The sequence below is a fragment of the Cnephaeus nilssonii genome (assembly GCF_951640355.1).
Source record: "Cnephaeus nilssonii genome assembly, chromosome: 6".
NCBI classification, from domain to species: Eukaryota; Metazoa; Chordata; class Mammalia; order Chiroptera; family Vespertilionidae; genus Cnephaeus; species Cnephaeus nilssonii.
The window spans coordinates 51,709,146-51,733,189 of NC_137077.1; the positions used below are offsets into that span (position 1 = coordinate 51,709,146).

General features: G+C 47.0%; 2 protein-coding genes across 2 annotated transcripts in view; both read left to right on the plus strand.

Moving 5' to 3' along the window:
* NCKAP1L (NCK associated protein 1 like) overlaps positions 1-17,716 on the plus strand; it is a 43,801-nt gene extending 26,085 nt beyond the window's left edge. Inside the window, exons 22-31 of the mRNA XM_079775431.1 lie at positions 290-420; positions 3,593-3,690; positions 3,819-3,912; positions 4,062-4,144; positions 4,439-4,519; positions 8,363-8,456; positions 9,741-9,857; positions 10,196-10,305; positions 12,540-12,629; positions 15,755-17,716. Of these exons, the coding sequence (XP_079631557.1) occupies positions 290-420; positions 3,593-3,690; positions 3,819-3,912; positions 4,062-4,144; positions 4,439-4,519; positions 8,363-8,456; positions 9,741-9,857; positions 10,196-10,305; positions 12,540-12,629; positions 15,755-15,886 (1,030 nt within the window). The 3' untranslated portion in view covers positions 15,887-17,716. The remainder of the gene's footprint in view (positions 1-289; positions 421-3,592; positions 3,691-3,818; positions 3,913-4,061; positions 4,145-4,438; positions 4,520-8,362; positions 8,457-9,740; positions 9,858-10,195; positions 10,306-12,539; positions 12,630-15,754) is intronic.
* Positions 17,717-22,629: 4,913 nt separating this feature from the next.
* The window catches only part of PDE1B (phosphodiesterase 1B), a 28,039-nt gene continuing 26,624 nt past the window's right edge, over positions 22,630-24,044 (plus strand). The window contains exons 1-2 of the mRNA XM_079775067.1: positions 22,630-22,757; positions 22,845-22,967. Coding sequence (XP_079631193.1) covers positions 22,858-22,967 — 110 coding nt within the window. The 5' untranslated portion in view covers positions 22,630-22,757; positions 22,845-22,857. The remainder of the gene's footprint in view (positions 22,758-22,844; positions 22,968-24,044) is intronic.

Below are 24,044 nucleotides of genomic sequence, written 5' to 3' on the forward strand. Positions count from 1 at the left end.
GCAGTAACTGGAAAAAAGCAGGGCCGGGGTGGGGGTGGGGGGAGGGGGAAGAGTGCATTTGATAGCCCTGCAGATTAGAGGCAAGGTGGAATTACATTACTGCCAGTTGTTTTTGCACCAGTGGTTTGGGATGTTAATTAGGGTGTTTTACTGTCTTTTTTGAATCTCTTCTCTCCACCCCAGCCTTTGGTGGAGTTTCTCTTCCTGAGCCCAGTGGTAGTGGTAGGGAGCAATGGTAGGGAGCAGGGATTGAACACTAATTTTTGTGCTTTCTTGGCCAACCCTTTAGGTACCTAGAAAGTCTGCTTAGACAGGCGAGCAGCGGGACCATCATTCTCTCCCCAGCCATGCAGGCCTTCATCAGCCTACCCAGAGAGGAGGAGCAACACTTCAGCGCAGAGGAGTTCTCTGACATCTCTGGTAAGCCCAAGCCTAGTTGCCTCATCCAGGAGCTGAGTCTTTCCCCTCAATACAGTATCTCAGCCTGTGGACCTTATCTAAATTATCTCATCTTTCCAGAAGCTCATTCTAAACTCTCAGCATCTCTGCTCAATTCCACTTTAGGGGCAATAAAAAAAATTCTAAGCAAGACCCAGAATTGAGGAGTGGCTTGGTGGTTGAAGGTGGAGAGGGAAAATTAGGGAAGGCCTGGCCAGCATGGCTCAGTGGTTGGGCATTGACCTATGAACCAGGAGGTCACGGTTTGATTCCCAGTGAGGGCACAGGCCCGGGTTGTGGGCTCCATCCCCAGTGTGGGGCGTGCAGGAGGCAGTCGATCAATGATTCTTTCTCATCATTGATGTTTCTATCTCTTTCTCCCTCTCCTTTCCTCTATGAAATCAATAAAAATATATTAAAAAGAGAAAAAAAAAGAAAAAGAAAATGTGGGGAGTTGGGAATGAGGCAGAGGTACTCCAGTCCCTGAAAGGATTTATTTTTTGAAGGGTTGTAAATAGTTATTTTTCCATCTCCCCAAAGAATAAAATAGTAGGACATATAATGAAGAGTAAAAGATAAATGTAAGGAGGATATTCTCATGGTTGGAATTATTATTTTTTAATATATTTTTATTGATTTCAGAGAGGAAAGGAGAGGGAGAGAGAGATAGAAACATCAATGATGAGAGAGGATCATTTATCATCTGCCTCCTGCACACCCCCTACTGGGGTTCGAGCCCATAACCCAAGCATGTGCCCTTGACCAGAGTCAAACCAGGGACCCCTTCAGTTCACAGGCTGACGCTCTATCCACTGAGTCAAACCAGCAAGGGTATGTTTGGAATTATTAAACACTGGTCTGATGTTAAGTTATCTTCTTTCTTAGGGATAAATTTTAGAGCCTTAATGAGTGCTTAGATTATTGATGTTTAATAATGATGATGAAATAATGGGTGGCATTTATTGTGGGCTAAGTTGTCAGTGTTCTTGTGTATAAACTCAATTCTCACAAGAGCCTTCAGGTAGATACTCTTATTATGCCCATTTTACAGATGAGGACACAGACACAGAGAGGTTAAGGAGCTTACCACAAGTCACACATTCATAAATGGTAGAACTGGATTTTTAACTCAAGGCAGTCAGATTTCAGAAACGGGTGCTTAATCGCTATATAGTGCTGCTTCCCAGTGTATAGAAGTGCTTTTGTGTCTCAAGGGGAGCCAGGTAATGAATGTGTAGTGACTGAGTTGGGCAGTCATTCTCTTTTTAAAGAGGGCTTTGAGCCATACAGATCCTTTTTCATAGATTTGTTTTACGGACTGGCTGATTGATGAACTCTTCTCCTTCCTCTCACCTCCATATAAATCATGGCTCCTGCATGGTATCTGGTATAGGTAGGAGGTGTTTCAGTGACCTGCCCTTTCCATTCTTCCCCTTCCTTGGGATGTTATGAGAGTCAGAGTACGCAGTTCTGCTTTTCCAGCTCTGCCTTCTTCCTAAGCTCATTCTGACTCCATCCGAACTCTTCATCTGCCGGAGGCTTCAGGTGTCCCCTTCTCATCAACTCCACCCACACACTGTAGGCAGCATCTAAAATCAGCTTTAGGTCTTGCTGACAACTGACAAGCAGCAGGAGATAATGCCGATTCCCCAATCTACCACCCCCACCCCAATTTCCCTGAGTTACCATGGTAATGGGACAATGCTACTCCAAAAATAGGTAGATGGAAAGAGGAGGATGCCCTAGGGTTACTAGCCTGAAGTAGAAGAGACTAGAGTAAGGAGGTTTGGCAGATCCAATCTGTCTCCATCTGCTCCAGAGAAGATAATTCAGCCCCTTTTCCCTTTGTCAACCATTTTAGCATTATTTAAGTTGACTGGTTAGGAAATCCTTTTCTAGTTCTCAACTTAATCTTCCTGCTGTAAATCTGTGACTCTAGAAATGTATTTTCTTTGGACAAGGCTCTGTGTCAGCTGCTGTGACCAGTTCCATGTCCTCAATCATTGGTAAGGTGGCGGTCAACCGGTCCTGCTGGAGGTCAAGACTGGAGTGTGGAGCCTTGATTTTCTTTTTCTCTGAACTTGTATTAACTATGTTAAACTCACTTTTTTTCCTACTGGTCTCTTGTTACTTCTGGTCTTTTATAGTTTTCTTTGCTTGGATAGTCCACACCCAAAGATCACAACTAGAGCTCCTCCCTATCTGAATTTGTCTCTGGTGTTTCTAACATGGGATTTCCCAGGCAGTTTTATTTGATTAACAAAGAGCCAAAAGCAGGCTGGGTAGGGAGGGATAAAGCATTGGGGCAGACTAGAGGGAAGAAGGATTTAGAGGGGAAAACAGTTGGAACTCTGGGGATATGTGTTGATTATGAAAAAAGAAAAGGTAGCTTAAGGAGAGGAAAACTTGGACAGTGAGGTGTTAAATAAGGGAAGTAGAGGGAGGAACATAGAAAAAGCCAAACCTTAGGTAAGGAACTAGTTGTGGTATCTGCTGGGACACAGGTAGGGGCAGTAAGGCAATGTGCTAGGTTTCTAGTACCAGCTCTTGACTTGGTTAAGTGACCTTGGACAACCACTTAACCCCACCTTGTTTGTTAAATACTTACCTCAGAGAGCTGCTAATAATGATCATAAAAGCCCTTTTTCTATATATCTTTATAGTGTTCTAAGGTTTTTATACTGTATCTTATTATGAAATTTATCTTATTTATTCTAATATAAACTTTATGATGTATTAGGGCAGATTTTAATTTCTTCATTGTACATAAAAGTAAACTGAGTCTCAGAGAGGGTCAGTGACCTGTTTAAGGTCTTACATTTAGTAAAGCTACAACAGCTGGTCCAGCAAGAGTGAAATCCAGGTGCCACATAAAGGGACTTGGGAAAGTATAGATTCTTATAAGAATGTAAAGTAAATAGTTATCATGTGTGGTAAGTCTTGGTGTGAGTACCAATGGGAAGAGGGTAAATTGTCCCACAGGCAGGCCAGACCTGTCACTTTAATGCAGGATATCAGGTCACTTTTGCTCCTCAACTTCCTACTTCCTTTCCTTGCTGAAAACATTTTAAATGTTCAAATTGCCCTATAGCTATTATGCAGATGCTCCAGGGCCCTCGGAGCCTCACCTGGGACCTCTGAAACTCTTTTCCAGAGATGCGGGCCTTGGCTGAACTCCTGGGCCCCTATGGCATGAAGTTCCTGAGTGAAAACCTGATGTGGCACGTGACCTCTCAGATTGTGGAGCTGAAGGTACTGTGAAACCAAGCCCCGGGTGGAAAGCTTAGCTGCAGTGGAAGAGGGTCAGGAGTAGGAGACTGGGGGGAATGTACCATGGCTCTTGTCTTTTCCTGCTTAATGTTTCTGTGTCCCCACTGCAGAAGCTAGTGGTAGAAAACATGGATGTACTTGTTCAGATCAGATCTAACTTTAGCAAGGCGGACTTGATGGCTTCTCTGCTGCCCCAGCTGACGGGTGAGCACCTCCCCTAAAGGGAAAAGGAATTGTGGGAAAAGCATTGTGGATGACAGGGGTTTTGGGGGATCTGGGGCTAGCTTGGTCTGAAAGAAGCAAAACCATCACTATTCTGTGTTCTCTTCTCTAATACTCTTCTTTCCCCTCAGGGGCTGATAACGTGCTGAAGCGCATGACCATCATTGGAGTTATCCTCAGTTTTCGGGCCATGGCCCAAGAGGGACTTCGGGAGGTGTGTTGGGGGAGTGAGGGCTGCCACAGAATCTCAGACACCTCCGTGGGTAGGGCTTGTATGAGAAGTTGTGGAAAGGGTTGGTGAGCATTGAGGAGAAAGGAGCTTACTTTGGTAGAGGCCCTGGAAGATCTCCGGGGATAGATGAGCTGAGGAAACCTAGAGGCATGAGGGGAGGGGTGGGGAGTTTATTTATTTAAGCTAAGACCTCCCCCCCCTTTTTTGTTTGTTTTCACCTGTTTTTGAAGGCACTAGACGCTGTCTGTTAATTCCTCTATGTTCTCTTTCCTCCAGGTTTTCTCCTCCCACTGCCCATTCCTTATGGGTCCCATCGAGTGCCTGAAAGAGTTTGTCACTCCAGACACAGACATCAAGGTAGAGTGGAGTACAAAGTGGACTCTAATGGGGAGATATGTTATTGAAAAAGGATGTAGCTAGGATCTTATAAGGGAGAGAGGGCTCTGAGGAAATACTGTAGAGAGATGAGCCAGGCTTTGAATAGGAAAACACTGGGGGAGATTTTATGAATAGAGAGAGGGGCATTGGTCAGATGAATATTCTTGGAGAGAGAGGGCAGAGCTGGGGAGGCATGGGGAGATGGAGAGAAGTGGGAGCCTGTTGAGGCTGGGGAAACATTACAGGAGGGAGAGGGGTATGCTTTAGGACAATATCTGTAGATTTTCACTTAAGATGTGCACACAAGTTCTCTCTTTAGTTATGAGCTTAGGTACTTCTTATAAAAAGATTTGTTCCTTCCATTCCCACCCACCCTGCCTGCTGTCAGACTTTCCTTTCTTTTTCTGGCCTATTCTTCCTACTAGTTCCGAAACTTTCTGGTTCCTCTATCTGTGTCACCTGCCTCAGGCCCCATTCACTACTGAGATGGAGAAAGAAAGAGGGGCTTCTGTAGATACCCCAAGTTAAACAATCCCCCACCCCTCCCTCCCCTACTTGCATTATCTTATCTTCTGAATCACTTGGAACAAACAAGTATATTATGCAGGAAATACAGCTGAAGGTTGGGAACAAGGGCCTTCAAAACACATAGGGCAGGCTACTCTCTTGTTGATTCCTTTAAGGGAGGGAGATATATGCTAAGAGGAAATTGGTCAACAGGAAGAATTAAAGTTAGATGTTAAGAAAAACATCTAGAGGTAACTCTAGATCAAAATAGTTGGGAAATATCTCTCTGTCTGTGTAAAATCAGGTAAGGGTCAAATGTTTATGGGGTCCGTTAGAGGGCGATGTTTCACTGGATGGCTGTGCGTTTTGACCAGTCTTTGATTTTATGGTGAGGCTGGATTTCTGGCAGCTGCTGATGTTGGGGCCAAATGCTCTAGCCTGTCAGCAGCTTGTCTAGGTGATATCTCCCAGGGAGCCCTGAGGCTTTAGGCTCTACCTGCTTGTGAAAATAAGCAGGTAGAGGTGGAGAGGGGGATGACCTGTCCATCAGAGATTCTGCTACTGCCTCAGCGGGTAAAAAGGTTAGGAGAAGAGAAAATAAGACCCCTTCAAACATCCCTTTCTTCATCCAGAAAACCACGAGTCATGGTCCAGGTCCCTGATTTCAGGCCATGGTTGTCATAAGCAGGGTCATCTAGTTAGTAGGGAATTTAAATAAAGGACAAAGCAGAATGTGGCTAAGGTTTGCCTTCTGTGTCGAGTACCATAAGCAAAGTGTGTGTATATTGTTGTTTGTGGGGTTCTTTGCATACAATACTCTACTTAGTTGTCTACAATTATCCTTGTTCTCTCAGAACATTTTAAAGGTTTTTTGTTTTTTTGTTTTTTTTCAATGTCAAGAGGGGTATAAGTATTTGGTGTGGGAGTTGGGGGTTTGGGACTAGATCCTGGGAACCTGATTCTAAATACATTGAGGGATTCGGGTATCTATACTAATTAAAGGATAATATGCTAATTAGACTGGGAGACCTTCTGGACATCCTTCCAGACAAAGCCATGGTGGCGGGGCTGAGGCGGGGGCAGTTAGGGGCGATCAGGCCAGGAGGGGAGGGCAGTTGGGGATGATCAGGCCGGTGGGGGGGGCAGTTGGGGGCAAGCAGGCCAGCAAGGGAGGGGGAGTTGGGGGCGAGCAGACTGGCGGGGGGGCAGTTGGGGGCGATCAGGCCAGCAGGAGGGGCAGTTGGGGGCGAGCAGGTCAGCAGGGGAGGCAGTTGGGGGCAAGAAGGCCGGCGGGGAGCGGGGGGGAAGTTGAGGGCCAGCGGACCAGCAGGCAGAGTGGTTAGGGGCGATCAGGCAGGCAAGCAGGTGAGCGGTTAGGAGCCAGCAGTCATGGATTGAGAGAGGGATGTCCAACTGCCGGTTTAGACCTAATCCCTGGATCGGGCCTAAACTGGCAGTCGGACATCCCCTGAGGGATCCCAGATTGGCGAGGGTGCAAGCCGGGCTGAGGGACACCCCCCCACACACACGAATTTCGTGCACCCGGCCACTAGTCAATCAGTAAATATTAATTGAGTGCCTTCTATGTGCTTAGCATTGTGTTAAAAACTAGAAAGGATAAAAAGAAATGTTCCTAGCTTTGAGATAAAGGAAGAAGGAAAAGGAATAATTTTTATTAGTTTATTTGTGACTCCATCAGTCCCTAGGGTAGACAGAGACTTTACATGTGTGGTCTAATTTAATCTTCACAAGAATTCTGAGGTGAGTACTAGTACCCCAGTCTTACAGATGAGAAAACTAAGGCTCAAAGAGGTTAAGTAACTTTTAGCTAAGATCACACATTTAATAAGTTTAGAACTTGAACCAGATCTTCTTACTCCAAAGCCTTTTTTCTCTCTTCTCTATATTATAAAGTTTAAAAAAGAATTATAATCTAATTGGTGAGATAAGTCATATGTTCCTATCTGAAAAGACAACTGAAATTACCAGGTGCTGTGTATGACCAGGGCTAAGTCACTGGTACCAATTTAAGGAGGGAGACATGCATTTGGGCTTAAGTACTCAGGGAGACCTTCACAGCAAATATGAAATTTGAGTTAAGCCTCAAGGAATGGGTGTCACCTAGATATAAGTAGGGGAGAGGAAAGGACACTGTGGAAGAGGGAAGCATATAAACCAAAGTATGGAAGTAAGGAAGTAAATTGTAGTTTGGAGAGTGGATAAATTACCCTTGCTATATTGACTGTAGGAAGTGTTTGGGGAAATAAGGTTGTCAACATAAGGAATATTCAAACCTGTAAAGAATTTTTGTGAGTTTATTTGAGCCAAACTGTTGACAAATGCCAGGAATCAGACTCTCAACGGATTGAGATGATGCTCAGAGAATGGCAGTTTTGCACCTTGTTTTATATAATACAATCAAAAGAGAAGACGTAAGTGGGTTACTTGAAATCCATTGGTGATAGATTATGGAGGTGGGAAAAAGCAAAGCGGAAAAACCTCTGGGATTGGAGAAAAAGTAAAATGATAGACACAAGCTTAGGTGGGTGCAGGATAGTTAACTGTAAACAATAACAATGAAGGGATCTGTGGTCTCCACAGAGCAGTGCCTGTGCTTTGAGGGGTTCAGAAAAAGGAAAATTTCTTTGACATTCTAAAATGACATGTTATTGTAGATGCAAAAGACAATAGACAGGCTCAGGTAAGGTAAAGATTGACCTTTGCCATGGAAGATACCTGCCTAGGACATGACTACTCACCATAAACTGCTTTTAGTTTAAAAGTTTTTTTAATTTTTTAAAATTGATTTCAGAGAGGAAGGAAGAGGCAGAGAGAGAGAAACATCAATGATGAGAGAGAACCATTAATTGGCTGCCTCCTGCATGGCCCACACTGGGGATCAAGCCCGGAATCGAACTGTGACCTCATAGGTCAACGCTCAATCACTGGGGATCAGACACGCTGGCTGGGCTAAAAATGTTTCAATTTCAGACCATCCTTTGTGCTTACTTTAGGTCTCTGAAGTTGCAAGGCCGCCATGTAGCCTGTCCCTGAGCTAGTCAGGTTAGCATGTGGCTCCTTTTTGTCCACAAGGTCGAGACAGTAAATTTGTACTATGGCGTATGTGAATGACAAACTAAAACATTTGGGTTTTCCCCTCGTAAGTTAGGGAGAGCTATGAAGGAATACCTAGAAAAGGTGATAGTACACCAAAAGTTTAAAACCTGTCATCTAGGAATCCTTACTTCCTGTAGCTTTTGCCAAGCACTTCTCTCCTGGGAATTGTCTCCAGAATGTTGTTTTCTTCTCTATCAGGTGACCCTGAGTATCTTTGAGCTGGCATCTGCTGCAGGAGTGGGCTGTGACATCGACCCAGCCCTGGTGACTGCCATTGCTAATCTGAAAGCTGGTAAAATTGGGGAAAGGGAGGGCTTGGGCCTTATTTTGGGGTGGGAAAATGCCAATGTCAATGCAGCCTTTTGTTTGGGATTGTGAATTCAGGGTAACTGGTAACTAAGAAAAGACTTAAAGTGTGGTCCCTAATCCCCACAAAATATTTACACAGGCAATTTAGATTTCTAGTCAGAATTCAATCAGTTGACCTGTCAATTAGCTAAAAAGTATTGAGAGTCTGTTTGATGCTTAGCAAGTGCTCAAAGGAATTTATAATCTGGTTGGGGAAATAAGATGAATGCAAATGAAACAACGAGAGAACAGTACCCAGTAGTATATAATTTCATGCTGAGTTGAGTGGTATAGCATCTAGTTCCCCAGAGTGATCTTGTGCTCTCCTCCCATATAATCACCACGACACTGCTCACTTCTTCCCCAGGTTTCCCACTTGTTCCTCATGTTTTCCATTACACATTTCCCGTGATTAGCACATTCATACTTACACACACTCAGGACCAAGGGACTGGTATTAAGCCCTTTTATAATTTCTAGATTGGTCCTCCTTCTTCTCTCCTGGTTTTGATGAGACTCTTACCTTTCCCTCCTGCCTCTGTACCTCATCACAGGTGACAGAGTGTCTCCAGACTGCTTGTCAGCAGAGCCCTTTGCTAAGAGCTCTGCTCAGTCACCAGAGGAGGCCTCCAAGGACTCAGGCCCCTCACTAGAAGTGCAGGCTAATCCTGTCCCCTTCAGCAATAAATGACCTGCCTATAGTGCTTTATAAAGCAACGGTCACCAACCAGTGGTCTGCGGACCACTGTGGTCCGTGAGGTCCGAAAGGTTGGCGACTGCTGTTATAAAGTACTAGAGGCCCGGTACACAGATTTGTGCACCAGTGGGGTCCCTCGGCCTGGCCTGTACCCTCTCGCAATCTGGGACCCCTCAAGGGATGTCGGACTGCTGGTTTCGGCCCTATCCCCATAGGCACTGAGCCTCTAGTATGTATCTAAGATCTTTGGTTAATCTCTTCCTGCCCTCCCCCCTTCCCCCTTCCCTCTGAGATTCATCAGTCTGTTCCATGTTTCCATGCCTGTGTGTTGAGCATCTGCCCCCTGGTGGTCAGTGCGCGTCATAGCTACTGGTCAAACAGTTGAAAGGTCGAATGGTTTCTTAAGCTTTTATATATATAGATGCTCATAGATATTTCTTATGTGATCCTCAGTAACTCTGTGAAGCAGGACCCCTGTAGAGGATGATTTCTGTTGGCCGACCTTACTTCTATTCTTTTCCTTCTTACCAGATACTTCATCCCTTGAAGAAGAATATAAGGTGGCCTGCCTACTCTTGATCTTCCTTGCAGTTTCCCTCCCACTCCTTGCCACAGACCCTTCTTCCTTCTATAGCATTGAGAAGGATGGTAAGTAAAGAGTAGGGTTGAGAAACCAGTGCTATTTAGGTTACTGTCCTAGGGCAGGGAGATGAGATGGAGACAGGTATCTATCTGGAAAATACAGACTTCTGACTCAGGTGTAAAGTTCTATTTCAAAAAGCACTTGAGAATGGACTATCCATAAAAGTCAATTCCAGTGAAATTTCATAGGAATATCCTTCTCCTAATCTCCAAATGCCTCCTATAGGTGTTAAATAGGGGTGGCCCAGACTGAAAAAATGAAAACTTCTCAGCTGGGTCAGCCTGGGGTGACTCACTTTGTTACTTACTTCTGTTTCTCTCTCCCTCTATCAATAATAACCTAGGTTACAACAACAATATTCACTGCCTGACCAAAGCCATCATCCAGGTGTCTGCTGCACTCTTCACACTCTACAACAAGAACATTGAAACTCACCTCAAGGAATTTCTGGTGGTGAGTGGGTCTAGGTGATAAGGAATGGAAGGTTGCAAAGTCTGGTGAGAATTGGTTTGACTTAAATCCATAGACGGTTATTGTTGAGCAGGCCTTGGAGTCTAACCTCCCATCTAATTCATTCAGTAAGTAGTGAGAGGCCACTTTGTGAAAGTTCCCTAACAGCTAGTGTTTCAGCCTCTGCCCAAATGCTTGGAAAGAGCATCAGTCTAAGAGTCAGAAAACTCTGAGTTCGGGTTCTGGATCTGCCAGTAAGAAGTTGTATGACCTCTGAAGAGCCAAACTTTTGGGGCCTCAGTCTTTTCATTTATTAAATAGGGCAGTTAAACTAAATCCACCACTCACTACCTGATCATTAGGATCCTGAGGAGCTTGTTCAAATACAGATTCCTAACCCTTATACCACTCTACTGAATCAGAATATCCTAGGGTGAGTCCAGGTCTCTGTTTTTATTTTTCTCTCTCTTTTTAATAAAAAAATATACTTTTATTGATTTCAGCAAGAAAGGGAGAGGGAGAAAGGAATAGAAACATCAATGAAGAGAGGGATCATTGATGGCTGCCTCCTGCATACTTCCCTACTGGGGATTGAGCCTGCAACTGGGCATATGCCCTGACCAGGAATGGAACTGTGACCTCCTGGTTCATAGGTCGATGCTCACCCACTGCCACACCAGCCAGGCGAGGTCTCTGTTTTTAATAAGATCTCCAAGAGATCTGAAGCACAATAAAGTTGGAGAGACACTGAGTTTTATAAGGTCCTTTCCAACTCTAATACTGACAAAAAACCAAACATTTTTCAAATTCTCAAACTTTATCATAAATCAGAACCACCTAGAAAATTTCTGCATCAGTGAATTAGAGGCAGGGCTGGAAAATTCCCATTTTCAACAAGTTCCCAGGTTATGTTGATGCTGCTCATCCTGGGATCTCACTTTGAGAACCATTGGTCTAGATTATTACTAGGGTTTGGTGCTTACAACCTTAGGCTATGTCCAATTTGTTAAAAAATTGTTTTAAAACAAATTTTAGCCAAAGTTAGACTCCCTATAACTATCATCATTGATCTTAGCTTTGCCTCTGGAAAAACACAGAATAAGTATAATCTCTTTCCATTATTAAAAATGGTCTGGAGTTTTCCATTCTCAATCCTTCATGGAGGAATCACATCCATACACTTCTGATACAGTGAAATTTCATAGGAATATCCTTCTCCTAATCTCCAAATGCCTCCTATAGGGGTTAAATAGGGGTGGCCCAGACTGAAAAAATGAAAACTCCCACTTGTCTCTCATGTTTTCCATTACACATTTCCTGTGATCAGCACATTCATACTTATACACACTCAGAACCAAGGGACTGGTATTAAGCCCTTTTATAATTTCTCTATTGATCCTCCTTTACCCACAGAGTCCATTACCCACTGTCTCCTTGAGCATTCTTAGCAATAGGGACCTTATTCATTTGCAAAACATGGTCCTGACTTAAGAGCCAGGGCCTCATCTGCCTCTTTTCAAGAGGAAACACAGTAGGTCATCTTCTCTCAAGAATCATACTCTTGTCTTGAGAAGCACATGTTGGGGACTTGGAAGCTTAGTGAGTGGGTCTCTATTTAAACTGAAACAGCCAGTCAGACAGATGGACTCTGAGCATATTAGATATAAAGAGAACTCACACCAGATCTCTCAGTTTCCCTTTACCCTTCTTGTTTGCTAAATGCAGGAAATCTGAATCTGGGATACAATTAACCATGTTTATTCCCCCCTCTTTAACTTGCTGGGGACCTGGAGGTGAATGGAGAGGACGGGTGGATATTCGGGAGTTGACAGGAGGAGAATAACAAGCGGACTGTGTCTGAATCAGAGGCCAGGCTGTGTCTCTAGTCTGGTGGGGAGTCAGCTGTAAACAGCCCGATGACAGTGGTGTCTGGAGGCTGCCTAGGAAAAGAGATGAATCTCCTGGCATACAGCATTACCTGCCTTTGTTCGAAATTCTTCCCTCCCCCTTGCAATCTCTCCCCCAGCCCCCCAGGCAACCTCCTGTTGTCCACACTGGCAGGCTTACAGGCCACGTGAATCTCTGAAACCTAGGGAATTTGCCGCTTTTCCACCCTGAGTCTCCAGGAACATCCCAGTCCTTCTTTTCTCCTTGATCTTTTAACTTCCTGCAGCCTGAGGCTGTCCTACTCTGACCTCCATAAAAAACTGCTTCCCTTACAAACTCTTCCCTTACAGGTGGCCTCCGTCAGCCTCCTGCAGCTGGGCCAGGAGACTGACAAGATTAAAACCAGAAATCGGGAATCCATTTCTCTGCTCATGCGCTTGGTATGTATCTGGTTTAAGTTGCTCTGGTGAAAGAGAGAGGAGAGCTAGAGGGTTTTTTGATTCCTGGTATTGTCATCACTCAAAAGCATTAACTAAGAATTTAATTCTGCCCGATCCTCTGGGTCTAGTCTTCATATCCGGTTGACATTCTAAAAGTGTCCTGCCAAGGTAGAGTCTTCAAGGATTTCTCTGCAAGACAGGGCCTTAGCTGACTGGGCCCCTTTTCCTGCAATGTTCTGGAGCCTGACCTGGTGGGGCAGCTGTGTCCCTTCGCCATAACTACTTTCCCAGTGCACATTTGGCTTTACTTGACCACTTCCTACCACCTTATTAGAATATTATGAAGAGGATGCTGAATAGCACAGAGCTGAACTGGGAGAGGGGGAGGAGGGGTCTGATGAGAAAGGGCTCTTCGATGAAGAGCTATAAGGCGGGGAGCGAGGTGAGCCAGGCATCAGGCAGCTCCTGCTAGCTCTTCTTCTTTCTTCACAAGCTGTGGGCTTTTCCCTGCTTTGGCAGAAAGTTCTGGGAACTCTGACTCAGTTAATTTTTTGAAGATCTTTTCCCCATGATCCTGTTTCCCTCCTCAACACACTTACTCATTGTTTTGCTCCAAAAGTCCAATTCTCCAGGTTAGTACTGCACTTAGCTGTGGTGGAGGGGTTCCTGCCCTGGGTCCTGTGTGTAAGAGGCCCTCCTCTGGCCTATGGGGAGAGGATATGCACACCTGGAGGTTGAAATATAGACTAGTATAGCTTATTTGATTTATTTAGTCATACGGTATGTGGCCTTCCATTTGGACTCTTGGCCCAGGACCACAAATGTTAGGAGCAGGCATACCTGGGACTGACCCTGGTTTCCTTTAAATATATGGGCACTGTGGTATCCATGTCTCAGTTCCTCCTGCTAGAAAAAGGCCTAGGTTGGGCTGATTAAGGATTATGGTGGGGAAAAGAATGGACATGAGGGTATGTGTGTGGTGGTGTGTGGGTGAGGGGTGAGAGGACAGAGGAGGCAAATGAGGGCAAATGCTAGTATTGTGCTAAAGAGAGCACAATTTTTGGAGCAAGTTAATTAACCTTTTGAGACTGATTCTTTGTCCATAAAAGTGGACAATAATTTTTAGGATAGAGTGGTTAGTATTCATCAAATAATACTAGTATATGTGAAAGTGCTTAGTATATAATAGATGCTCAAGAAATGTTAGTTCCCTCTCTCTGCTGTTCATTTTAGTTTCTGGATGGTTAAGCATGTCTCTTCATTTTCTTGGGCAGTTTTCAGCTCTGTAGGGTTGGAGGTGATTCTGTATTGCCACCCAGCCTGTCCTCTTCCTTCTGCTTTGCTCCCTCCTCCCCCACCATCCCCACAGTGTGAGGAGGCGGCTGCCCCTTGTGGCATTGCAGTGAGGCCTGCAGAGTGGCTGGAACAGAGAGCTAGGTCCTAACCAGGCGCTTTTTATTGGAGGGAGTGACAGAGGGACTAGCTGCTACAAAGCAATTTAAATGCAAATGTTTCCACAGAGCAATTGGAAATTACTGAAGGGGAAGGAGCTGTGTTCTGATATAAGAGGCTACTCATGTGGCCCCAAATCCTAGTCAGGCACTTCTCTCCCGCCCCCGGGGTCTTTCTGTCTTGGCTGTCAAGCCTGGGCACTTCCCACCCCAGTATTGCCAACGTGTTCCTGGGTTTCACAGGGGAAAGAGATGACTCAGTCATAGAATCGTGGAATCTTAGATGTCAGAATGTGGCCAGATCCTGGCAAGTAGTCCAGTCCTTACAATTCATAGGTGAGGAAACCGAGGACAGGGAGAGAAAGATGACATTCAAGGTCTCCCCCAAGATATATGGGCAGATTTGGGACTACAAGTTTCTTGGCCTTCATTCTAGGGCTGTTTTCACTACTATGAATCTCTTCAGTCAGGAGCCCTGTTATCTTCTGTGTTTAATGGAGCAAAGAATAGGAAGTCTTGGGCCAGTGAATCCTTCTTGAAGCTGTCACTCATTTCCCTGTACCCGAGGGTTGTATCCTGAAAAGAGATCTGATCTCTGTCTGGCTTAAGGTTTCAAAGTCTTGCCTAGCAAAAAATTCTTTCCTTTATCCAACCTAAGACCAGAGCCACCGTATTACTGGCAGATTTCCTCCCCTCAGCCTGTAATGTCTGTTCTTCTGGGGCTGTTGTGTGTATTGTGTGTGCATGTGCTCGAGAATAGCAGGACCTTACACATTTTAAAGCCTGAAAAGGACTTCAGAGACAGAAACATGTTAGAGTAGATATGGTAGGTTCTCTTTTCTGAGTGGATTTTCAGGACTTGAAACACCAGCCATATTGGGGAGGCCCCATCTGTGTGAATTGCCAGAGGATATGGGACACTTCTCTCCAGAGTGTGTCTTTTAGTCCCAAACCTCTTGATGAGGAGAGTACTGAAGAAATACACCCTGTTCCTTCCTCAGAGGCGGGGACCCTCCAGCCAAGGCTAGGTGGCACAGCTCTTTGCTAATATGCCCTCCTACCCCGTCTTATCCAGGCATCTTGATCTATCTTTCTGCTTGGCTGTGGGGGCTGCTGGGATTATTACCACAGAACATGAGCTTCTAATTAAACTAATTAATCATGCCTGCTCCTTTATGCAGCATCCTTACTGCTCCACAAGCACTGCACTGAGGGAGGGAGGGCACCGAGGCCCAGCACAAGAGGACTGTTGGGGATTCCAGGCCCCCCTTTCTTGGCCTGAAACAGCCATTCTTTCTTTCCCTGCCAAGCTTCGTCATTATCACTTTTACTCATCCTTACCTGCATCTGTGCTGCCCACCTACATATGCTTTAGCCTCCAGAACAGGAGAGAATGGGTTTTTCTGCCACAGGGGAAGCGTTTCTTTCCTGCCTTCTGCTTCGGAGCCTTTCATATAACCTTGAGGAGGAGGACAGGGGCCATTATAATGGAGGTGAAGAGGCCACATTACTTTCCTAGAGCTGAACCAAGTGGGGGGAAACAGGAAGTGTGACTTGGAACCCTGTTCACTGTAACTGGGAGGGCCTCAGAGGGCCCAGGGGACTGAAGAGGAACGGGTGTCACAGAGGTATGCCCTACCTGAGGTTCTCATCTCTTGGCCCCTTCTCTTCCAGGTGGTGGAGGAGTCCTCCTTTCTGACCCTGGACATGCTGGAGTCCTGTTTCCCTTACGTTCTGCTTCGAAATGCCTATCGGGAGGTGTCTCGGGCCTACCACCTGAACCGAGTGTTGGCCAGTGCCCACTGAAGGGCCCTTTGGACCTGCCTACACCCATGCCATACTGGAAGCTGTGGGCATTTTATCAAGGGGTGGGGTCTGGAGCCAGAGCAGATGAACAGGCATATGGATGAATAGTACAGGGCGAGAAATCATCGAGAAGTGGGGCGGGCTGGGGGAATGGAGGACAGTGAGTAGGGGCATGGGGCCAAGAGTGTGGATTTTTACAATGAAAAAACCGAGTACAAAATATGTTTCTGTTTCCTGGTGAGTAGAGCTTGAGCTCTGACTGGCATGGGTTTCTCCGACGACCTTCATCACTATTGTAGGATAATGCAGGCGGACGGAGATGATCAATCATCATATTAAACCATAACGAGCTTATAATCCTCCCACTGGAGCTGCTATTGTCTCCTGCACATTCATTAGGACGATTATCTCCTCTCTTCCTTTTCCAAAAGTGTTCAGCAAATATTCAGCCTGTTCCTACTGCAAAGTCACAGCAAAGGAACCCCTCTTTTCCTTTGTGGGGTCACTTTTAGGAGTCATAGGCCTCTTCCTCTGCCTCCAGCTCCCCTGCCTACATGGGCAATGAGAGATATTTACTACCCCAAAACTTTTCACCTGCCCCACACACTTTGTGGGTAACAAGTAAGTTCTCCCATCTGCTTAATTTTCACCCCTCCTGACATCACCAAAACCCAGAGCAGAGGGTCAGTCTAGGTAGTTCTAGGTCACATGACAACAAATTGGATCAGAGTCATGTGGTTTCCTTCCTGGACCATTTTGGATACTCTTCCTTATATCTGGAGGGACTGATTTAACCCAAATCCCCTTGTTGTCTTAGGTACAGCTGTTGCTCCAGGCAGGGATTTCTCTTCTAGATCTTAAATTTCACAGACCTCATTAGGTTATAGAGCCCTGAGAGTGGGTATACTTGAGGGAGTACAAGCTGTTTCAACTTAGCCCTTTTCTGCACTAATTAGAATTTCAAGTGTCACAAAGCCTGGGGCGTTCAAGATAGCACTAAACTAGATTTAGTTAACCCCTTGGCAGGAAACAGTGGTCTCCATTGCATCACTTCTGTGCACCCACTGCCAGGGAGGCTGAAGCAACAGATCATAGATGTAACAGGTATAGAGTGGTTGGAATGGCAAATAACTAGTTGATTAATCAGGGTCATGTTAGGACTTCCACGATAAAAGGGAAGCAATTATTGATTTTCAGCAAAACCATCTGGCTTTTATTAAAGCTATTTAATAGCTGTTTTTGGACTTTATATGCATGTTTGATTTTTATTTCTCGAGACCCAGGCTTAGTCCATACTTTTAAAACTTGGCACCCATAACCAGTACCCAAGTTTTTCTTAGCAACAACTGTCTGCTCTTTAGGATAGAAGCAACAGAGGATCCTGCTTTGTGCCTCAGCAAGTTGTCCTTCCTTGCAGCGGAAAGGACATTATGTTCTAAGGAGTGATTCAGGGTCAGGCCTACTGAGACTGAGGGCAAAGTTGATGCGGAAGAGAAGGCTCAAAAGTAGCTGAACAACCTCTCTTAAACACATGTCTTTGCTGGGATCATCATCTTGAGGAGATGGAGACCCCTTTTTCATCTACATGTGGAACTGCTTAAAAGGAGCCTCCCAGAGGACGGAAGACAAGTTGCTGCAGGGGAATAGAGGGTAGAAATAATATCTTTATTTTTTAAATTAAAAATTATATTGAGCCCAGCCGGCGTGGCTCAGTGTTGAGCATCAACCTATGTACCAGGAGGCCGCAGTTCGATATTCTGTCGGGGGGAGGAGGGGCGCCCGTGCAGGAGGCAGCCAATCAATGGTCCTCTCTCATCATTGATGCTTCTATCTCTCTCTCTCTCCCTCTCCCTTCCTCTCTGAAATCAATAAAAACATATTTTAAAAAATTATATTGAAATAGTTAATCCAATGAACTAATGCAGAGAGATACTGTGTATCTTTACCAGTTTCCCTCAATGGTAACATCTTGCAGAAGCGATAGTATACTATCATAACCAGGATATTGGCAGTGACACCATCCACTGAGCTTATTCAGATCTCCCCAGCTTTACTTAGAGTCATTTCTCTGTGTGTATGTATTTAGTTCTGTGCAGCTGTCTCACGTGTAGGTTTGTGTATCCACCGCTTCGATCAAGATGCAGACCAGTTCCAACACCACAAGGATCCCTCATGTTGCTCTTTTATAACAACACCCACTTCCCTCCTGCAGCCTCTTCCCCTTCCCAAACCCTTGGCAACACAAATCTTTCCTCTTTTCGAAAATGTCATTTGTCATAATATTTTTTATAAACATATAATTACACATACATTTCTCTACCACATATACTTTTTTCAAAGTGTTCTTGCATCCTTATGATATTTCTGCAAGGTAGCCAGGGGAGGCTTCCTTATTTCAGGCCAGTGAACAGATTTGGAGACGTTAAATGACTTAATGAAGGTCATGGTTAGCAGCACATGTAGACCTGGGAGCTGAGTCTGATACTCAGTCCTAGACCTTTTCTCCCTGTCCAGACGGCCTCTTATTCTGGGAAGACTTAGTTGTCAGCATCCAGAGACCCTAGAACAAGCAAACATAGGAGAAGGTTAGGACAAGATGGCCTTACCCTCTTGAAACAAAAGATGAATGCCTAGATGTAACAGGACCTATCAGCACTTTAGGCAATTTGCTTTCTAGGCCAGGATGGTCTCTGACCCCTTGCAGCCCAGGACACAATCAACTGTGAACTTCTTTCTGCTCTCAGATCCCCAACTTGCTTTGTTCAGGCCTAAAAGGATCTGAGACATGAGTATCAGGGAGAAATTCTGACCTTGATTGCTTGTCTTGCAGGCAGAGTAGGCTGTAGCCTCAGCGATTTCATTAGTGCAGTGTTTTCATTACAATCTCCATTAACTTGTTTGCAGCAATGAGATGGAATTATCCTCCCTACCAGGCCTGTGGCGAGATGTTGCCGAGGAGCTCCCATTCCTTTGGGCAATAAAGACACGATGGTGCCCAAGCCGGTTTGGCTCAGTGGATAGAGCGTCGGCCTGCGGACTCAAGGGTCCCAGGTTCGATTCCGGTCAAGGGCATGTATCTTGGTTGCGGGCACATCCCCAGTAGGAGGTGTGCAGGAGGCAGCTGATCGATGTTTCTCTCTCATCGATGTTTCTAACTCTCTATCTCTCTCCCTTTCTCTCTGTAAAAAAATCAATAAAATTAAAAAAAAAAAAAAAAAAAAAAAAGACACGATGGTGTTCAGTCCAGTGGGCAGGTGAGGGCAGCCTCTAAATGCAGTGGGTCTGCGGCCTGGACAAGGGGGTGTATCTTTGGCACTTTGCCCAGCTGCGGTTTGAGCTGTACCTGGGAGAGGGAGATCCCAGCTCAAGTCAAGACTTCCTTAACCTTTGGCCCTCATGCCTGTATCAGTTCTTCTCTAACGAAGTTTCACTTTGAGAAGAAGCTGGCACATGGCTGAGATGCACTCAGGAGGTCGGGGGGGCGCGGGGGGAAGAGTGTTCTTCCAGTCCTCCTCCCCACAGGGCCTCCTGCTCCTCCTAAGTACCTGTCATCAAAGGAGATGAAGATGAACCCCCCCGCAGCCCCCACACTTCAAGGAGTTGTCAAGCACTCTCCCTCCCACCTGCATAGGAAGCTGGAGCAGCAGGCCAGGTTGCAGGTTGAGGAAGTCAGAAGTTAACTTGAGCTGAGTTTGCAGGCTTTTCTTTTGTCACTTTGGAAGGAGAGGATTGTGAGGCCTCCCCTTGAAATAGCATTCCCGTAGGAGGCAGATCACATCCATCCGTCACCACTGCCAACATGTCATTTTTGGTCTCCATCAAACTCAGAGCTTGTTGGGAAGGATTGTGGGGTTAGGGGAGTGAGGAGGCACGGTCTCCAAGGAGCAGGGGCAGTTTGTAAGCTGAAAAGGAGAGGAAGGAGGTTGGGCAGAGGAGCCTGGGAAAAGTGGGGGCAGGGGACAGGAGGAGAAGACAGGGAGAGAAGAATAGCAGGTTTTTTAAGCCTATGAATGGAACACATATACCTTGTCTAGAGGGAGGGTAAGACAGAAATGGGATTGGATTGTAAGAGGAATGGGGTTGAGGTTAGACACCAGGAATGGTGACTAGAGAAAGAGAGAAAGAGCACAGAATGGAAAAGCACTAGAAAAAAGGTTGGGAGACTTGGCCCAGGCTTTGTAGCTTACTCTCTGTGGGACCACATAATTATTCTGGGCTTAGTTTTCCCATTTGTTAAATGAAGGGGGTTAGACTAGATCCGTGGTCGTCAAACTGCGGCTCGCGAGCCTCATGCGGCTCTTTGGCCCCTTGAGTGTGGCTCTTCCACAAACTACCACGGCCTGGGTGAGTCTATTTTGAAGAAGTGGCGTTAGAAAGAAGTTTAAGTTTAAAAAATTTGGCTCTCAAAAGAAATTTCAATCGTTGTACTGTTGGTATTTGGCTCTGTTGACTAATGAGTTTGCCGACCACTGGACTAGATGGAGTCTAAAGTCTCCTTTACAAGTGACTTTTAAAATAAATATATTTTTATTGATTTCAGAGAGGAAGGGAGAGGGAGAGATAGATAGGAACAGCAATGATGAGAGAGTCATTGATCAGCCGTCTCCTGCATGCCCCACACTGGGGATCAAGCCCCCTAACCCCCACCCCAGTCATGTGCCCTGACCAGGAGTCGAACCGTGACCTCCTGGTTCATGGGTCGATGCTCAACCACTGAGCCATGCTGGCAGGGCTACAAATAAGTTTTGGGGGTGTGTGAATTTTTCTTTTCTTAAAATGGGTTAGAAGATGGGGGCCTGGGAGAGCAGGGGTGGGATATACCACTGTGTTGACGTGAAAATACCTGCTTAATTTGGGAATCTCTTTAGTTCTAATCCTAATTTTCTTTTCTTGTTAATCCTCACCCTAGGATATTTCTTCCAGTGATTTTTAGAGAGAGTGGGACGGAGGGAGGAAGAGAGAGAGAAAAAAACATCCATGTGAGAGAGACACATGGATTGATTGCCTTCCACATGCGCCCCGACTAGGGCCGGGGATTGAACCTGCAACCCAGGTAGTGCCCCTTGACCAGGAATCGAACCCGAGACCCTTCAGTGTGCCGGCCGATGCTGTAACTACTGAAACACACTGGCCAGGGCTCTAGCTCATTCTTTTTCAATTGATAAGGACTGCAATTACTCTCAAATTTTGAGAATTGGATTGTGTAGGAGTCTGACTGGGATCTCAGACGCAGCTATGTCTTGGCTGGCACTGTTCCTGGCAAGAGGGGAAGGGTGTGTGCGATGAAGTTAGATGGACAGAGACGGGGGAGTCCCAGTATTCTTCCAGAGTTTTCTCCATCTCTGCCTCTGCCATCTCCTGCTGTCTCTGTACTTCTGGGAGCTGGTTCTGCTGATACTTCCCAGTCCTGCTGGTCTGCAGGCCCGGCCTAACCTAGCTGCCTAAAAGGCAGTTCTCGAATGTTGGGAGTCTTCACCCTGTCACTTCACTTCTGTGTTTTTTTTTCTTTTTCGTTTTTTTTTTTTTCCTACTCCAGTGCTTGGGAAGGGGGGAGCCTCCACATAATATTTAGAACGGAGTAAGTATCTTCTCCTGATCACCCCTCCTTCCAATCGCCAGAGTTCTTGGAATTAAAACTCACACCCTGGGATCCTGGACTAGTTAGGGCACACATCTCCACCTTCTGTGTACACAGGATTTCCCCAATGCCAAAGCAGGTGGTCATTAAGGGGAACAATTCTAAGGAATGCTGGGGTGGTTCCTGCCAGAGTCCAAAGTAGGACTCAGTTTGATGGAAGAGGCTTTGTCCTGTTACAAAGTCTTGAGTTCAATTCCAGGTCCTGCATTCTAAAAGTGTTTTGAGCAGCTAGGCTGTTTTGTGCTGGGCCCCCAGCCACTAGATTTCTTTCACCGAAGACAGATTAAGAGGAAATAATCTGGAAAGCCTGCAGGAGGGGCTGAGATGAACGATTGGGAATGATTTCCTGGCCCTTATGGAGTTATATTTAACCAAAAGAAGACGTGGTGCTGCCTGCTCTGGTGGATTCTCTCTGGAAAGCTTTAAACTTTGGAGAAACTTCCGCGGCCAGGAGGGAAGTTAGACACCAGCAGGAAGGCCACAGCGAGGAGGACATGTCAGGAAGACCAAGCAAATGGAAAAGAGCTAACCGCAAGAAGGAGTGGGATACCATGCAACTCAGAGCAGACCCTGAACTTTTCTCTTCAAAGGCTGGAGCCCACAGGGAGCCTCCTCCGGGGCTGGGTTCTGATGGTGGTGGCTTCACTCGGCCAGCGCCAGGCCACACCCCCCTCCCCAGGCAGAGAGAGGCGGACTCCCGTCCCTACCGCCTCTCACACGGGACACTAGGCACATGCGAATACATGAAACCCACACGCACGTACACAGAAACTCAAAACGCACAACAAGAGAACCCACGCAACACCCACAGCGAAGTCCTGCCGCCGCCGCCTGCGATGCGCCGGGTAAACACGCACTTACATCCCCCCGCGGCGGGCACGCACGGCCTCTCCTCCCGGGCGCGGGGTGCGCGCGCCCGCCCTCGGGCGCTTTTGTCTCTGTGAGCCCCCGGCTTCCAATCGTTCCCCGGGGAGGAGTGGCTGCCAGGAGTGAGAGACGAGCGGGCAGGCCGACGAGAGGGGAGAGGAGCGGAGGGCGGGGGAACCGGCCGGGGGAGGAGGGGAGACGGAGGAGGCGGCTCCGGCTGCGCGCGGCAGCGGCGGCGCGGAGAGCTTGGACCGGGAGCCCAGAGCTCGGCTGGGCAGCGGGAGAGGAGGAGCCGCAGGAACTGCAGCTCTGCCAGCTTGGGCCGAGCCTAGAGATACCGGCCTGGCTGGTCCACGCCAGCCGCAGGTGGGAAGGGGCCGGGCTGGGGGTGAGGGTCTTCCGGTTAGGGGCTGAGGCTGAGCCGCGGTGCTGTCTCCTCCCTCTGTTCCATAGAAAGAGGCTGAGCATGGAGCTGTCCCCTCGCAGCCCTCCCGAGATGCTGGAGTCGGATTGCCCGTCACCCCTGGAGCTGAAGTCAGCCCCCAGCAAGAAGATGTGGATCAAGCTTCGGTCGCTGTGAGTCCCCGGCCCGGAGTTGGGGGGAAGGGATCTCAGGGCGCCTGGAAAAGGGGGTGGGGGGGGTGCAGGAGTCGGGCTGGTGGATTTTTTTCCCCGGCACACATGTTGGCAGGTGCAAGGAAATAAGCTGCTCTGACACGAGTGGCCAGGCCACATGTGCAAGGCATGGGCTGGCCGGGTAGAGCCGGTTTAGGAGTTGCAAAGCTAGCGATGTGGACCCCCGGTGACACGCAGCGCGGAGAGGCGGCACAGGATGTGCGGTGCAGTGTGGCAGGGCTGCAGACCGGCAGCATTCAGGAGGCGCCAGGCTGACTCACACGTATCCCTGTGCAGGGTTGTGCAGATGTGAGACACATCACATGTATGTGCATGAGTGTCTGAGGGTCACCGAGATGTTTGTAGAATGGTTGCACACAGCTGCAGACGCCGTGCATGGGGATTCTAGTGCCAACCTGTGGGTCATATGTACCTCTCTGCTGGGATTGGTGGCTTCTGCCTCCTGCATCCTACATGGGGTGGGGGTTGGGGACCCCCATACCTGAGCTGCTCCGTTCTCTTGAGGCCTGGAGCCCCACTCTGCACTTCTCCTGGGATCTGGAGAAGTGGTGGAACCCCTACCTAGGATCTGGAGGAGGAGGGTAGGGTCCCTACCTGGGAGCAGGGAGGTGAAGAATGACTGATAGGGGCAAGGTAACTGTCAAAGCCTTGTTGTTGCTGTTGGGTCTCCCCTAGGATCTCCAAGCTCATTTAGGCATCTTTTCTCATTGTTGCAGGATGAGGGCAGGTGGGAAGGAATAAGTGAGGAATAAATGAGGAAAGTCCCAAGGGAGGAGAGGAACTTTTCTTCCTGCTCCGCAGAGAAAGAGAGGATCTGGTCAGATACAAGCCACGCACCGACCTCCCAGTCAGCCGTGAGTGGGGAACCCCCGCAGTCTGTTGATTCTTAAGCAGAGAACACGGGAAGGTGCTCCTCTCCCTAATATGACCCCCCCATGGGCCCAGGAAAGAGGCTGTAGATGTTTAACGAGGAAATACAGGCAACATAGCCCCTAAACCCACTTCCTCTCCAGTATC